The sequence below is a fragment of the Natrix helvetica genome, assembly GCF_964273705.1.
Source record: "Natrix helvetica genome assembly, chromosome: 4".
NCBI lineage: Eukaryota > Metazoa > Chordata > Lepidosauria > Squamata > Natricidae > Natrix > Natrix helvetica.
The window spans coordinates 56,889,922-56,908,713 of NC_138550.1; the positions used below are offsets into that span (position 1 = coordinate 56,889,922).

The 18,792-nt window shown below is 37.2% G+C and overlaps 1 protein-coding gene across 1 annotated transcript in view; it reads right to left on the reverse strand.

Moving 5' to 3' along the window:
- The window catches only part of DSCAM (DS cell adhesion molecule), a 379,550-nt gene that overhangs the window by 286,646 nt on the left and 74,112 nt on the right, over nt 1-18,792 (reverse strand). Inside the window, exons 2-3 of the mRNA XM_081950395.1 lie at nt 6,315-6,632; nt 1,683-1,829 (exon numbers count right to left, since the gene is read on the reverse strand). Of these exons, the coding sequence (XP_081806521.1) occupies nt 1,683-1,829; nt 6,315-6,632 (465 nt within the window). The remainder of the gene's footprint in view (nt 1-1,682; nt 1,830-6,314; nt 6,633-18,792) is intronic.

An 18,792-nucleotide genomic window follows, 5' to 3' on the forward strand; every position in this document is an offset into this window, starting at 1 on the left:
TTGAGGGATTTCCTGAACATTAACAGGAATGGAATTAAACTCACTTCATATGACATACAATATTGTTTATTCAATTGAAGGAAAATTTGAAAATATACCACACAAAAGTAAAATGAAATGGATAAAATAGGAACATAACAAGCAGTCTCTACAATAAAAAAGTAACATAGGCTATTATTACTGTTAATTACCTGTGTGATTGTAAATCTAAAATATCTCAATCTATTATGTAAAAATATGCACTACCTAAAACAAGGTAGGTCACATGTTAAGTAACCTGAAGTGACAAACAAAAAGATATTTTCTGTGGCTAGTTATTTTCAACATAGAAGCACAGAATCTGGCTACTACATAATTGATAAACAAGTTTAGTGTTTTCTAGAAGATGGTTCACTAAAAATGGTTCAATAAAAATTGTCTGCTCCTCCTGGAAATTTACATGCTATGGGCAGAATATAAGGAGACATAATATTCATTTAGAATTTACATGTAAAATGGTTTATATCTTGTCACTACATGGGCAATTAAGAAATTAATTGAAAATGTATGCAAGTATTTCCACATATTACTTGTTAATGTAGCCAAAGTAAAATGCCACTCACTTACAAACCTTATTTAGATCAAAGCAATTGATAAAATAGATTAGTATTCTGATTTTTTTCTTATATTGATTTAAAAAAAAATATGAAACAAAAATCACAGCCTTAAAAAGAAGATGGTGACATTGATATCCCAAGCCTACCTAAAATTGAATCCAAGGGGAAGGCAAAGTGAACTGCTTCATTCTAACTCTGTCATGGAATACCATTATTAAATTGCCACTTAAATAGAAGATATAATGCCCTCTTTTGTGCACTTACACAGGAATGTGAACTGCAGCATGTTTGTGTATTTTAAGACTACAGGTGGTAATGATAATTCATTGATTGATTAGTGTTACAAGCATGTAAAAATCAAATATAGGGCATAAGTTGGAAAAAATAGGTAAAAGGAAAATACAGTAATAAAATATAAATGCGGTAAAAACAAAGAAGCAGCATTCAGGTAAATACATTGCCTTTCAAGATACCCCATTATTTTATATAATGAGTTCTTAGATCAACTCATTGGCTATAAATTTAGCAGTTCCATGACCAGTAGTAGTTCTTCCAGTAACTAAGTTGGAAAGAACTGCATTACCATTTTAATCATGAGCAAAACGCCATTTCTATAGTTTCCCACTTTAGAAAAAGGCCAAAAAAGAGCTGTTTGACTTACATCAAAAAGACTAAACAAAGAAATGTATTTAATAGTTTCATCTGCACTCTGACAAAGCAACATTTAGGAAACAGTTGACTGTTTCCATCTCATCTATAACTGTTTAAGTAGGCATTGATCACATAAAAGAAAAAAGTGCTAAAAATGTTGGCATCAGAAAATGGAGAAAATTGTATTAAAGCAAAACCCCTTTTTTGCAACAACAAAAAACCCCTGCTCTGGTAGATGCACACCTGTTATATATTTTAAAGAATTCACAGGAACTACTTCAAATGCACAAAATGGCCACTTCACCAAGTATCGAATGCCAAACCTGAACACACGGATGCTTTAATGACATGCATGAACTAGAGTAGAAAGCAAAGCCAACTGAAAAGAAAGATACATAGGAAAAAGGAGAAGCTGAAGTAAAAGACTCTGCCTACCTGAGACAAGTGAAACTGTGTCTTTCTCCCATGAGACAACAGTGATGTAGGCCTCCACAGAGGAGGGGATAATGCACTTGAAGACCGCTACATTGCCTCTCATGGCTTTCTGGTCCTCCACACGGACTGTATATGGTTCCCGTAAAACTAAAGCAGAGAACGGGAAGGAAGCCAAGTCACACAAATAGATAAAGAGTCCAGAAGATGCATAACCTGACCTAAGAAATCACAAACAAAACACACATTGTGTCCACCTGAAATGAACTGAAAAGAAAACGTATTGTTTATTAGGCAACCTGAAGGACCCTGTTGAATCTATATTGAACACCTCAGTTCCTTATTATCCTTGAAAGGCGTCAGATACCCACATACAGACAGTTCCAACTTGTTCAAGTAAATTATGCCACTCTGTTCAAACACCATATCCCCAATCTTACATAGTAATGATGAAGAGTAACAAAACGTTACATCTGAATCCTTGTAAAACAATATAGACTACCCATATTTTATTACTAAAGCAAAGCTGTTAAATAGGTATCAGATTGTAACATAGTTGTCCCCATAGATTTGTTTTAGTGAGTAGAAACAGATGAAGCAAAAGAGAAAGCTATTAACAAAAATGAAACTGTGATAATTATTACTGTGGAAACTCATCCACAGACCCCAGCACAAACATAATACTGGCATATTGGGACTCTGAATTCTTTCAACACACATAAAGCTAATCAGTTTTATTTAATTTCTTATTTGATTATTAAATATTATTTAGACCTGGAAATAAATACAGAAATGACTTATTATTCCATCTATCAACAGAAGGAAAATATGTAACACTGTACCATTTTAGAATGCAGATGGAAAATACATGCACTAAAATGATGTTGCATATCTCCCAACCTTTTGTTTAGATTTTTACTTTTTATATATTTTATACCTACCATGATGCATATATTTACCTTTTTACACATTATATGGCTCTTAGAAGCAATTCCTTTTATATTCTCATTTTTATATCTTTATACCTTTTTATACTAATAACTTTTTAAACTTTTTTACTTTATCTATTATATTTTTATGCTTCTTTCTAATGACTGCACCCATCCTTTATGACCACTATAAAAATTGATCTGCTACATATCTGCTGCATATCAACTCATCTGTTTGATTCAGTAATGTGAACCCTATTAATATTCTAAAGTAATAAAGTATCCTAGAGTTGCAATTCCTTAATTTTTGAAAATTCAGATTAACTCAGGTATTTTTATGGTTTATTTTTTCTCCTATCCGCTTATCTATTAAATAGAATTAAATTCCATCAAATTCAAATGCTCATGCTGAATCAAGCTGCAATAACGTGCTGAAGCTGACCTTGGCTGTTTGCCATTTGCTGCAAGGACCCTTGCAGCAGCAATTACATTCAGAAAGCACACACAAGTAACTGATTAAGCAGGATTCAATAATTTATCTTTATATATAATATAGCACATTGTATAATACCAAAAGCAGGTTTTCCAACGTGGTAGTTCAGCAGAGAAGTTTTAGTTTCAGATATCATCACAGCTTTCAGCTTTTGTACAGAACAAGCCACGCCCATGCTCCTTTCTGTCTCCTTCCTTGCTGCTCATACAGCAAATACTGTTTGTTTCTTAAAAGCCCTCAACTCTCTCACACACTGACAGGAGGCTAGCCATATGAATACGATGGATGCTGGTAGGCAGAGGCAGAATATTTTTTTTCTTATTTTCCTCCCCAAAAACTAAAGTGCGTCTTATACTCCGGTGCATCTTATAGTCCGAAAAATACAGTAAATAATTAGTTCATGTACCCCAGCTTTCCAGAATTTGCATATAAAATGCTTTAGCAGTAATGATAGCTAATTCCTTAGATAATATATGAACTATCTTTAACTAATTAATTACTTAGTAAAGTTATTATTAAGATCCCCATCTTCATGATTATTGCTAGGTCCATCCACTATGCTGATGGCTTAAACACGTGCACATGTGTACTAGTTTCTTTGCATAGGATAGAATTAACAGTGAGACAATGCATCAGGAGAAGGTCAAAAACACCTTCCCAGTTCTGCTTCATATTAAATAATTAATTTCTTACTAAGTGTGCTCTTTCAGTGTTATTCTAATCTTTTCAGGTTCTGATTTGTGTACTTTTCTCTCTATCTTCTAAATCCTTCTTTAAACCTCGTATCAATTTTTTTCTGAAAGTATCCTATTTTGTTTAATCAGTTCTTCACCTCCCATCTAACTTCTACCTAATTCACAATATTGTTGATCAACTCCTGACCCCATCCCCAAATTCCTATATGAATGATCGCTCTTAGACATTTTCAACAAGAATTGATCCACAGGTAAGAGCCTATTTACGGACCTACCTTGTGGCATTAAGAGTGGCCAAGTGCCAATATTGTGCCGCTCTTATTGCGTCCGCAGATAACCGCCCTGCCGCCCTGTTTCGGGTGACCCGCTCCCTCCTTTCGCAGAGGCCGCGGGAAGCCCTCCTGCAGGGTAGAGCAGAGGAATTTGGGGAACATCTGCAGGACAAAATCGCTCAAATCTGTAGCAAGTGGGTCCCCTTCAGTAGTCTAGAAGGGACGTCGGAGGCGAGTCTTGAAGGGACCATTCTGGGAGGAGTTTGACTCTGTTATGGCCGAGGATATGGACAGGTTGTGTGGGCGACTGCGAGCCACTACATGTTTACTGGACCTGTGTCCCTCCTGGCTTATACTGGCATCCTGGGAGGTCACACAAGGCTGGCTCCAGGAGTTAATCAACACTTCCTTGAGAGAGGGGTTCCTGCCGGCCGCCTTGAAAGAGGCGGTGGTGAGGCCCCTACTCAAGAAGCCTTCCCTGGATCCAGCTATGTTATCTAACTATCGTCCTGTCTCCAACCTTTGCTTTCTGGCGAAGGTTGTAGAGAGTGTGGTGGCACAACAGTTCCCACGCCACTTGGAGGAAGTTGATTATCTAGACCCGCGCCAGTCCGGTTTCCGGCCCGGTCACAGCACGGAGACAGCCTTGGTCGCGTTGGTGGATGATCTCTGGAGGGCCAGAGATGGGGGTTGCTCCTCCATCCTGGTCCTATTAGACCTCTCAGCTGCTTTTGATACCATTGACCATGGTATCCTATTGCGTCGGCTGGAGGGGTTGGGGGTGAGGGGCACCGTCCTGCAGTGGTTCTCCTCCTACCTCTCCGGCCGGATGCAATGTGTGCTGACAGGGGAGCAGAGGTCGACCCTGAGGCCACTCACTTGTGGGGTGCCGCAGGGGTCGGTCCTCTCGCCTCTCCTGTTCAACACGTATATGAAGCCGCTGGGTGAGATCATTCGTGGTTTTGGGGTCGAGTACCATCTGTACGCTGATGATACTCAGCTGTACATTTCCACCCCGAACCACCCCAACGATGCCGTCGAAGTGATGTCCCGGTGCCTGGAGGCCGTACGGGTCTGGATGGGAAGTAACAGACTCAAGCTCAACCCCTCCAAGACGGAGTGGCTGTAGTTACCAGCGCCCCGGTTCAACCAGTGGGTTCCATCACTGGCCATCGGGGGCGAACAACTGGCCCCCGTGGAGCGGGCATGCAATTTGGGTGTCCTCCTGGATGCCCGGCTGTCGATGGATGACCATGTGACAGCCGTGGCAAGGGGGGCGTTCCACCAGGTTCGCATGGTGCGCCAATTGCGGCCCCTATTGGACTGGGACGCCCTTCACACAGTCACCCATGTGCTAGTGACGTCCCGACTGGACTATTGCAATGCTCTCTACATGGGGCTTCCCTTGAGATGCACCCGAAGGCTGCAGCTGGTCCAGAATGCGGCCGCGCGGGCAATCATGGGAAGTACTAGGTACTCCCATATAACACCTCTCCTGCACGGGCGGCACTGGCTACCTGTGGCTTTTCGGGTGCGTTTCAAGGTGTTGACTATCATCTTTAAAGCGCTCCATGGCACAGGACCTAGCTATCTGCGGGATCGCGTCCTACCCCACACATCCCTGCGACCGATTCGCTCTCACAGAGAGGGACTCCTCCGGGTGCCGTCCACTAGGCAATGCCAGCGGCGACACCCAGGAGTAGGGCCTTCTCTGTGATGGGCCCGACCCTCTGGAATGACCCCCTCCCGACATCAGAACAACCACCGATCTCCGCTCCTTCTGCAAAGAAACTTAAGACCCACCTGTTCCACTTAGCTGGCCTGGCCTAACCGTAGCTTTAATCTTCAATCTTTCTGGCCTGTATTTTTAAATTCTCGGGGGTAGGCTTTTTAGGTTGCTTTTTAATTTTTATTATTGTACAGCTTTGCATTTAATCTGTTTTTAAGGGGTATTTAATATTTTCTACTATGTATATGGTTTTTTAGCTGCTGTCTGTACACCGCCCCGAGTCCCTTCGGGGAGAGGGGGCGGTCTATAAATTCAATAAAATTCAAAAAATTCAAATTCTTCAGGCTGTAATGTTGTCTATTACAAGTTTCTGGTGTTGAACTTCAGCTCCTCTAATCATCCAAACATTCTATCTAGTTGTTGTAAGAGTCAAATACACCTGAAAGTCACTAATTGCAAGTCATGCTGTAATTCAGACCTTTGAAAAACTTTTAGCAACAATATTTGAGAAACTTACCGGCCTTAATGTGAACATCCTGACTTCTGATTTTCCCTGAAGGATTTTCAGCTGTGCAATAGTAAGTGTTATCATGGATTAAGTTATTAAAGCTTGAAGGAGGGAAAGGGAAAATTTGGAGAGTGCCATTAGGGTGGACGTGGCGGATCCCTGGGACATCGTAGATCTCCTCGCCCGTTGCTAGGTACCATCTGAGCGTCACAGGAGGGATTCCTGCTGCTGGACAGGGTACCAATGTCCCCGTGGTGCTAGCAAACACTACCTCTTGCAAAGATGCATTGACAAAATATAAGCTGGCATGTAGATCTTCACCAAAAACTGCAAGATAGAAATAGAAATGAACAAAATTACCATTATGATCATCATGTATTTTTTTTAGTACATAAACTTTGTATTATAGACTTTTTATTTATTTATCATATATAAGACCCGACCATTTCCTTTACAAAGGAACTACAGGCAGTGTAAAACAAAATCAATGGAAGTAAAGTAGAGATTTATTTGGGGGAATTGCAAACTGCAAATAAATCTTGATATCTAGTAAAGCAGTTTACAGAAGATGATGCATTTTCTTGTTCAAATTCCTTGGCAAAACACTATAAATTAATCTAATTAACTCAGAAATTATTAAAAATAGCAAAGTACAGGATAAACAGAGACAGTAGCATCTTTGTTGGATAAAGCAAATTTTATTTCAATTTCAGCAGTTTTCTTGAAATAGTATAAAAAGTACAATTAAAATTTTATTTGTTAAAAATCTAACGGTATAATTCTTACCAAAGCATTTCTGTCAAAAATTGTCAAATGTTTTAACTTACTTATGCTTCACCATTCGGATTATTTAATAATCTTGACAAAAATACTCAAAAACCTCTTCAAATATACTGGGTAACAGTTCAGGACCCTGGACAGAGGGTAAACTCTGCCACCATTCCCTGCCTACAAGCACTTTCCTTGTAAGGCCCTGGGAGAATTCTTCCAGAATGCAGTGTAGATCCATCCATTGAATGAGGGCAAGCTCCTTGGGTGAAACTAAACTACATTTGTTCCAAACTTCCATCCATGCTTTTCTTTATCCTCATCACTATTTCATGTGGTTTTATTCTGCAACATCTACTACTCATATTCTTTTCTTTCCAGCCAATAGCTGTTCATCTTCCTTCCTATTTACAATATCCATTAAACATTCAAAATGTGGAGCTCCCTCCCATTCTAAAAGAATGACATTTTTAAATGACCACATTTAGGCAATGCCTACCAACATTCTTCATCACATGACACCCTCCCCTCCACCCCCATGCACTGGAGAGAGCTTGAAGATAAGCATTATTTGTTGGGGTTCTTCCTGGTGGAATTTAGGAATGAAAGCAGTTTTCCCCTTCTCAATATTTCAGACCTCATTAAAGACCTGGTTATTCATAATGCTCTGGGGGAAGAAGAGCTTAAGAGAAATATTAGTATATCACGCAAATGAATGATAGGTGCTCAAATAGTCTTATGGTATTCTATTTTTGCATTCTTATTTTTCATATATACTCTAACAGGTTATTCTATTGTGCAATGTGATGTTTGTTGTTTTTATGGACTTCTAAGACACTTAAGGTTTATCTGAGTGAAAAGGTGTAGAACTAACAGTATCATCATCATCATCTGTAGGTTGAGATTCTCATGTGATGACTAATAACATCAGGATATGAAATTCAAGAAATTCTGCTAGGTTTCCATTAGCTGCACCAGAACTTTGCTTAATTTGTCAAAGAAAGAAGGATACTGTTCCCATCTCCACTATGAGTCGCACTTAGCTTCCACCTGTCCTTTCAAGTATTTTATTTATTAATTAAATTCATATGTCACCATCTCACTATCCAAAGTGTCTCTATACCAGTGCAAGTGATTCTACTAAGAACTCAAGCTTCCACTAGTGCTTCTATCAAGCCCTCCCACACCTTTTCTGCGAAGGTGATAACAGGTTTGTTGCAATGTTTACATTTCTTGTTCCAATATTTTAGTCCTGTTGATTTATCATATATTGCAAATGCCATCTGAAATTCATTTCTAAAAGAATGTTAGGCGTGTCAAAACCTATTTTTAAAAGTTGCATCAAAGTAGGACATAATGTAGCAGGTATGAATTATACTTTGCTTTAAATATGATTCCCTGGTATTCTTTAGTTCACTTAGCCAGTCAATTGTTTCCTCTGTCTTGTTTTTATTTCTCTCTATCCTGTATGTTGTATAGGCAACAACCATCATTGTGAATTTAGTGTTCAACTGACTTTCTTCCCTAACACATAATTGTCAAGAACCCCTAAGGCTGCCATTTTGAGGAAAAGAAGCCTGTATCTGTAGAAAATGACTTGGTCCCTCATTGTGAATACTCGTAACCATGTGGGTCAGTAAACCTGTATATACAACATCTTGTGAGCTCCTTTCTGGTAAGCCTAATAGAGCTCAGCCAGAGGGTTTCCAGCTGTTGCAACAGCAACTACAAGAATTCTCAGAAGCTACACTCCCAACACATCCCAATGACTACAAGTTTGGAAAAACTAGATAATTTTCCTCTACCACTTCATGTAGAACACTGGCAAACTGCACTTGCCTTGGGGCAGCAAGACTTATTGCACATTTTAAATTTCCAATTTAAGTCAGAGATAAACATCTTCTCTTTCATTTTTGGGTAAAACGTTTAAATCTCATATCAGATCAGTTTTACTACAAATGTACTCTGTGTGTGTGTGTGTGTGTGGTGTGTGTGTGTGTGTGTGTGTGTGTTTCTACATAGATATATAGACATATCCATTCATGCATTTTAGGCAGGCACCCGTATCTCCCAATTTAAGGTCATTTTAATTTAAATGTTTGGTCAAAATTTAAATCATATTGTTAAGCATAGTTTTTTAAAAAAATAACTAGTTGTACGATTGATTCCTTAATGTTTATTACCCTTTAACCTTTTCAATTTTATTCTCTTTTTGGATGTATATTCTAATTCTCCTTTTGCATGTTTTAAATTTAGTTTAGTTCTTTATGAAACCTCTTTAAAAGGCTCTAGTGTGTTTGTGTATTTGTTTATATCTATATAGTAATATGTATTTATTTAATTTATACTTATAACACTATATGTTCATATTCCAATTCAGCAACACACAGACACACAGACACAGACACAGACACAGACACAGACACAGACACAGACACACACACACTGTTATATATCTCCCCTTCTCCCCTTATAGGTGGACTATGTCTTCCTCAATCTCAGGTCCTCTATCAGAGGCCTGTGAGTTTGAGGGTTCTGCTCAGTATCTTAGTGGTTCATAGGATTGCACTCTTTAGGACAGAAAACTCTGGGATCTGTTGGAGCCACTCTCCTAACTTACAACTCACAGACCTGAGTGCTCCTATCACCACAGGGACCACTTTGGCTTTTATTTTCCACACCATCTTCTATTCCTACTTCAGGCCTGTTACGTCTCCAGTTCCTCATAGTCTTTCTTCCTAAGGTTGCTATAACTTGGCACGATTAGATAGATAGATGGATGGATGGATGGATGGATGGATGGATGGATGGATGGATGGATGGATATCACACCACTGTGTTCTGGTCTATTTAGTCATACAAATCTCACCAGATCTTAACCCTCTTATTTTCCCCAACCTTCCGTGGGATCTCTCATCTAGGCTTAGGAGGTCTAGATATGTTCTGTATAGATATTTCTATACACAGTGCCAGCTGTTTGGTTGTGCCATTGAGTGAATGTTGTTCCTGCCTGCATCATGAGTGGCAGGATAGTGTAGTGGTTAGATCACCGTCTTTGATATAATAATTCCCTTCTCATCCTTATGGACTGTTTCTGTCTCCACCACTCCCCCCTCTCTTCTATACATATATAAACTTTTTCAATTTAGGAAGATATCAAAGTCTGTGCTACTTGAACAAAGTTTAATTTTCTCAAGTGTTAATTTTAAATATGGAATGTAAGAGGGCTTCCTGCTGATAATTTCAGACTTGCTTATCTTCTATTCCCTATTTCCCATAGTTTATGTCTACTATGCTTTTATTGCATTGAGTCAAAGATACATAGAAGTTTTTTTTGTCAATCAAAATAAAATGATTGAACTACAGAACTATTCTAAAGAGTTCATAAGTCAACTGTCAAATTAACAGTAGATCATTTAAATTACAAAAGCTGTTAGAAAGCTATTAAAAAGCATAAGGAAATAGGAGTTTGCTTGCATGCATTACAACAGCTGTATATACAGCTTGGAGGCAAACCCCAAGAAAGCCTGAGGCTTCCTTCTGAATATGAAAAGTAGGCGGAACTCAAAAAAAGTCTTCAACAATACATTGAATTTATAAAATTATGTATTGAACATCTATGCCTCTTCAAAAAACACAACCTTGAAATGCTTAGAATCCTCCTTTTGTAAGTAAGCTCAGAAGTTCAAAATATACAGCATACATAACAAAAAAGGGATAAACAGCAAAATAGCAACAGAAATAAATCAAATAATTTTAATTAATGCCCAAATTGTCAAATGGAATAGTTTGCAACCGTTCTTCCTCTACGTTCTGCTAGAAAAGGTGCTTGGTTTGGCAGGGGGTGGGGGGAGAGGTGGCGTGGAGGGCATGCTGCACCAAAGAATGTAGGCAGCAGTGAAAAGGCCCTTGCTCATGAAATTGTCAGTCCCCAGTATGAATAGACTGGAAGAAAGCGCCTTCTATATGATCATAAAGGAAGGAATGATTGGGACAAGGTTGTGCTGAAGTTATCCAAATCCTGAATCATGAAAGGCTTTAAAAGAGACAACTAGCACCTTGAATTGTACCTGGAAACTAGCTTTCAAACTAGAGATGCAATTTTCAAACTAGAGATATTACATTGGAAAGTCCTGAAATAACATAGCTACTGAATTCTGGGCTTGCTGGGTGCAAGGAAATTTTAGGTTGAACTAGATAACCCATGCCCTGTTGTATTATCGTTTCAAAATTATTTCTTTACCTAAACTGAAAAACAGAATGACTATAGGTAATCAAAGAAAGCAATGAGAACAGCAATGACTTCTGATTTCCTGTCAGGTTCCCCATTGGATTTCCTTGTGGCAAGCTGGTAGAGAGCATCAGAAAATTCCTTCCCCTTCCCTCAAATTCCTGTTGGCTTCCCCATTAACTTTGCTTGTGGAAACCAAATGGAAGTTTGCCAAATGTGATCATGTGACCTTGGGCCACTACAGCCATCATAAATGCAAGTTGGCTACTAAATGCTCAGATCACGATCACATGACCACAGGAGTGCTGTGATACTGGAATTTTGAGGACTGCTCATAAGTCTCCTGTTTCATCATTGTCCTAACTTCAAACAGACTACACATGCAGAAAGCGAAATCACATAGAAAGACCAGGTGTGATACTGGATGTGATTTGATTTTCAAGCTTACACATTCACATTCAACATATAGAGAAAAGTGCCAGATCAAGGCAATATACTAGTGATGGAAAAACTAGAGCTGTGCAAAGCATTTAAAAGACATACTTTACAAAACAAATGGTAACATTTCTACTGTGACTGTCAATAAAACAGATAAGTGTGAATATATGTACATAGATAACCAGAAATAGCTTTTAAAACAGCTGAGCAAGACCCCTGGTAGATACAGCTGCTTTAATGTTTTTTTTAAAAAGGATGCTTTGTGAAACACCTCTTCCTATTGTTTTGCACAATCCTAAGGTCAAATAGTAAAAACCTTGAAATAAAATAAGAATAATAATCAGTACAGGAATAAGGCTTGGAATAGAATACAGATGGCTAAACAACTTTTTTTTGCCTCTTTTACTCCCTCGTGGTCTCATAAATGGGGCTGAAGCAAAGAGTAGGTACAAAATGAACAGCAAATGATTGGAAGATAATTATTCCCTCCCTGACACATATTTTTCCTTCCAAATTGATTTAATACAGAGGTAATGCTGGTTCACACATTGTCTACACCCTGTTTCCACTCCAAAAATGGCTTGGAAGATGAACCACTAGTTCTAATTATTATTTTTGGTCAAATAGATTTTTGCAGTTGCAGTTTCTGGTCCCCTTCTCCTCAATACTTTTTATAGTACCAAATTATGGAAGTGATAGGGAGTATTCCTAGAAGAGATGACAGAAGAGTCAGGAATGTATCCCAGCAGCATCACCCAAGGCAAGAGATTTGTCCCATCTAAATCAGGGGTGTCAAATTGGTGGCCCATGGGCCAGATGCATCACACGCAGGCCACACCCATCCCAGCTCCGCAAAGGCAAAAAACATCACAATATATATAAATAAAGTTTAACACCCATGATCTAAAGCAAACTGGCACCTATATTGTGCAGCAATGATATAGAAAGATGATTGCCTTAGTAACAACAGAAAAGGTATCATTTTGTAATGTATGGGACAAAGCAGACATAAGCCTCTCTTGTATTTTACCTGGAAAGCCATATTGATACACACAATAAAGTGACTGACAATACAGTGCCAAATGATAGGCTGCTCAGCCCGGATGTCACTCATGCCACAGAGGAAGAGTGAGAATATTTTAAAATACTAATAGTTTTTATGATGTGGCTAAATTAAAAACTTTAGGGTGCCTAGTTTCTCAAGTTACTACAGTACGTGAAGAAAGAAAATCTAAAGTTACAAACACAGAATTGCAATGGGAACATGGAACGTAGGCAGCATAAACATGGGAAAATTCATAATGGAGAAAGATGAGTCTGATCTACTACACATTGACATTTTAGGTATGTTAACTAAAATGGACTAGAATTAGACACTTTCAGATCACACTTTTTACTACTTAGGACATGAAAAAGTAAGAACAAATGATTATAATCAGAAACACATGGCAAAGTTAGTACATAACTAAATAATAAAATAAGATTTATCCAAATTTATGCTCAAACCATTCCTGCAAAAGAAAAGGATTAAGATTAGACATAGCTGGGGTCTCACTGTGGACTGAGGATTACAAGTCTCTCATATGGAAGTTCCATATCAAGCTAAAGCTAAAGAAGAAGAAGGAAGCCAATCAGCTTCCACAATATAATCTTCAGCATATACCTATCAATTTCAAGGGCAACATCAGCAATTGTTTTGAAATCCCGAATCTCATTGATGTAGAAACAGAGGAACTCTGGAATGAACTAAAAAAATTGTTAAGGGTGAACGTGAAAAACATTGGCAAAGGCAAAAACAGAAGAAAGCAGGTTTCTCATTGTTGTCACACAAAACCTATACAATGAACAGGATGCCACTGGATCGAACATAATGTAACAGATGGTTCCAGATTGTCATAGGAATGAGACAACTTTACATGCTCGCATCCTGCATGTTTCACCTATATATGAATATATATTGAGAGATACTGAAAGAATGGTTTTAAAAAGAGGAAGAAACTTATAGTTATTAAAGTCTGGAGGTACCGTGGAAAATAAGGCCACTGTCAAATATTAACAGACGCCAATTAGTAAGTACAGCTACTATGCTCAAAAGTGATAATGAAGAAGTTGAAATGATGGATATTTTTTGGCCTTTGAACAACTATTGACAATAATGAAGCCAGCAATTAAGAAATGTGTTGCAAATTATCACTTGGACAGCATTCAGCAGGGCAATACTCAGATCCATCTATATCTAGAATTATTCAGCAATGGTTTTCCTGTGAAGCTCTATGGAAGAGAAAGTTGGACTTAGAGGAAGTATAAAATGATACTTAGGGTTTTGAACTTTGCTATTGGAAAAAAAAAGAAACAAATGGATGATAAAATAATCCAGACAGAAATAATCAGGATCAAAAGACTCATTTTTGAATACATTATGTGAAGATCCAGCTCTCTCAAGAAATCTATAGTGCTGAGAAAGGTAAAAAGAAATACAACGATGATTAACACCAGGTGAATGGACTCAATTAGGAGTGCACTGTTGGGGGACATCTTCAAGAAGGAAACATATGAGGGGAATTTAAAAAAATCAGAAACTGTGGTATATATACCGGTAATATGCATATTTTCACTATCCTTTTGCATTGTTCAATTATAATTCAAATTATTCATAATTAAAATCAGTCAGTCATAAAAAGATTGTAAGCACTGTAAACATGAGCCACTGATTTAATGGAAGAGAAATGTTTTCATCTGAGGTCAGAGCTGGTTATAATAAATCACTTCATTTTGTTTCACATAAACGTAAGAATAGTTCAAAATAGAAACTAACATGTAATTATGAGAATTGCATAATTTAAAAAAGAAAACCGATGGCATAATATGAATAAGAAAAATGCAGATCTAAAAGCAATTATGAGTCTGTGAAAATTATTTAGTTTGCTAGACCTCTCTATTCCTGATTCAGGAGAAATAAAGGTATTCAAACTACTACTATGAAATCAAAACTGCTGGAGTTTGTTCTATTGTATAACAAGTACAAGGAATGGCTATAAAAATATTTGTTATAACCCAAAATCTATTTAGAGAATAGGCTATTCCATTAATTCAATTGTTTATTATATTCTAGTTTTCATCGGTCCTAACAATTAACATTTACCTCTACTTGTTGAAAGTGCAATGTTTACATATTTTAAGAAAAGAAAAAAAACTGCATAGAAAATACCGTGTTTCCCCGAAAATAAGACAGGGTCTCATTTTCTTTTGACCCCCAAAATAAGTGCTTGGCCTTATTTTCAGGGAGGTCTTATTATTTTTGAGGTGCAACAGGCAGCGAGCCTAGTCACCTCATGGTTGCTGCTATGTTGCAATATTCTCGGGGAGGGTTTATTTCCGGGGAGGGCTTATTTAAGCGTATACGCTCAAAAGCCCGATTGGGCTTATTATGTGGGGAGGTCTTATTTTCAGGGAAACAGGGTATGAGTTCCTGTATCCCCATCAAACATTTTTGGTTACTTAATTCCAAAGCCTGCCAAAAATGGACATCATATACAAACTGCAGTGATTGGGTTTATGCCACATATTAAGCCCAAACTAAACAAACTTCATTAGTGCTTAGTATAATATGTGAACATTGCCAACATAAGTGTAGGTGACAGCACATGGAAAAAATCCTGAAGTAAATGAAGACATTAAAATGGCACTTATATGAAAACACATTGTAGTTTCAATATTCCCATTATGTTGACTATTAAACATTTCTACTAATCAGATTTGAAGTGCTCACAAAAATTTCTCAATGTTCAAATTAAAGATACATTGAGTCATAAATAAACATTAACTATTATGTATTTCAGCAACTGAATTTGAAATACCTGGCATAGTTGTATATAAATGTATTCTCCTCTCCTTGCAATTCATTGTACTTTCATAAGTAAGTTCATTCATTTTGTTATTTATTATATTTACTATTTTACTAAAACGAGAATTAGATGGAAGGCATTATGAAAGAAATATCATCTATGACTGGAATTCACATCTTTATGTAGAATTGTATGGAAGTTATAGAATTCCTACCATGTTTCTGTACCATCCATGAAATGAAAGTAACTGGAGCTCCTAAATTCTTAAAATAGTTACAGCAAAACTGAGAACACCACCAAGAAGAAAAGAGTGTGTTGTATGAATTCCTGATGGCTTCTTAAGTAGCTTCAGTAATGCTTAAAAAACCAAATCTTCTTTATCACAGTTTCATATGCATTGGTAAAAGCTAGCTTTTTATCTGGAGCAGGATTTTCACAATATGACCCTGATCATATACCCATTTTAAGGAGGACATCAAGAACCACTTTGAAGTCTTGAATCTCATTGACACTGAACCAGAGGAATTGTCATTAAAGATGAATGTGAAAACAGGCTGCCACAACTACTTGACTTTGCCTTTTTCTACAGCTGCTGAAAGAATCTTTCTAGCATTCAGAACGATCATGAGAGATTACTTAAGAAATTAGACAAGGAACTCAAATGCACTGAAGGAAAAACCCAGGAAATTTCTGGAGTATGATAGATTTTTTGAAAATAGCCAAATGAGGTAGGTTTTGAAAGCAGTTGCTCCTTTAAGACTCTAATCTAAAAGAATGTGAAAAATAACAAGGAGTTTCTAGATTTCAAGTTAGACAACATGAACAAAAATCTGTAATAAAAAGTGTGGGTCCATCTGAGAAGAAGGTTAATTGTGTAGTACTTATTTCACAAATAAAGCTAAGGTCAGAGTGCTAATACAGAAGAGAGCTAAATCTTTCTCTATGGTTAAAAAAACCTCAAGTAGAATAGAGTAAAATAAAATAACACAGATAAGTAAAGGGAGAATACATCTTAGGTACAGATAATAAAGGTGCAATTTCTGTGGCTGTGAAAGGCAAAATGTGGGATACTTTAGAAGGATAGGAGTCCAATCAATAATTCCATAAGCTCTATAACAGGGGTCCCCAATCCCTGTTCCACAGACTGGTACTGGTCCAGGTGCTTTGGGGAACTGGGCCATGCAAGCAGTGGTGAGCACACATAGCTGCATTTGTGCAAGCAGGTGAATGCATGAAACCATCCTTTCCCCTCTTCTGCTGCCGCTGCTGCCAGTCTATGGAGACTGAAAAGGTTGGGGATCACTGCTATAAAAGATAGAAGCATGCTACTGAAAGTCAGCTCACAAGACTCCAAACAAAATATACGAAGATGCAAGACCCAGATATATGAAATTCAAAGACGAAGAATAACATTTGTTCTCCTTTAGATTCATATTTTCATAATGTTGTTTTCAAATATAATTCATTCCTAAGAACAGAACTTTATATCTGGACCACAGGACTTGACTTGTAGAAGTGAACAAAAGAGCAAGGCGATTGGAAAAATCCCCTTATGCAAAGAGAGATCTATTCAATGATCTATTACAACTCAATTATAATAGCAAGCAACCATAAGTAATTCACTGATGTGTTTATGCTTGGTCACTACATTTTTAATGCATAGTAGGGACGGAAGATGTGAAGAGACCTGACCCATTAAATCTCCAAGAGTTGGATACGATTGATTGGATGAATAACATCATCATCATCATTTGTAGAAAAAATATGAAATTTATTTAACAGCAAGCTTCAATCTTGGCAGAGAGATGACATTGTTAGTTTAATATACCATATCTGCTTTCAAGTATATTCATTCAAACACAAATCCAGCGACTCTGCACTAGAGCAAAGGATGTGCTGAAATTGATCATACAAACTCAGTGCGTAACACAGTAAAAATACAATCTGGTATGCAAACATATTTTTAGTACAAATTCAGCTGGTAAAAGTTGCTATCATAGATAATAGTCATGAAAAACATTAAAAAGTACATGGTATCCAATGGCATATTTCTACATACTGAGAAATATGTTTGTGGATACTGATGCAATTGAAAAGGAATTATCACTGATGTATTATTTTAAACTAGGGAATTACTATCCATGTATTGAACATGTAATGGATTTAAGTCATTGGTATTTTAGATCTAAACAATGTAGAATTATAGCATGTCAAAAATGAACAAAAACAAAATTGTACCTTTCCTGAATTGCTGTTCATAATTCAACTTACCCATTGAAATTTTCGTTCCACAACACATTCCTCCAAAGCAATCTCATAATCAAATCCTTAATAAGCATAATTAAGCATGTAATTATTCCTGACTACAAAAAAGGCCAGTTAAAAACTTCACAAAATTGTATATTTCCATTCATTTATACAAGACAGAACTTACTATTAAATCAAAAGGAAGCTTCCTCGACTAACAAAAATAATCAAGTGTCCCGTAGGTAGAAGCATAAAGGGAAGAAAATGAGTAGCATTTCTGAAAGCATAATAAGCATTTTTCTTTGAACTTTTTTTTAATAACACAGGGAACATACATAATGAATGCCAAATATCTTTGATGCAAGTCTTTCATCAGCTACACGCCTCCCCTAATGTTGCAAAATATAATGTTTGGAGTGAAGGAGAAAACAATGAAGTGCAGGTGTGGACTGCGAATCGTATGGAGTTTTTACTAATACTGAGTGGAGGAGTCGACTAAGAAATGATTTATGACATATAATGTTGTGATGTTTGCTGTAGAAGAAATGTCTGTCTGTCTGTCTATCTATCTATAATCTATCTATTTATCTATATATACATATACATATCTACTTCTCTGTTGCTAGGCTCAACTGTGAGATGAGTTTTCTGTGCTATATTATTTAGCTGAGCTAGACTATTAATCCACTTGTATGTGCTCTTTATTCTGTGCTGTCTAATTACAGATTCAAGAGACACGATTCATTGTTTTCTGAAAATCATGTGCAGCAGGAATATATCATGGAAAAGGGCAAGACTGTTCATTCTCTCATCGGTAAGAAAAACACTTCTGTAGTATGTCTTCATCCCCCCCCCTAAAAAGACCCTTAGTTATCTGCTTAAAATTTGCAAAGGTATTCCTATTATTAGAGTTATTGTCATTGCAAGAAAGACATTAACTGGGAGATTAGAGTATCAG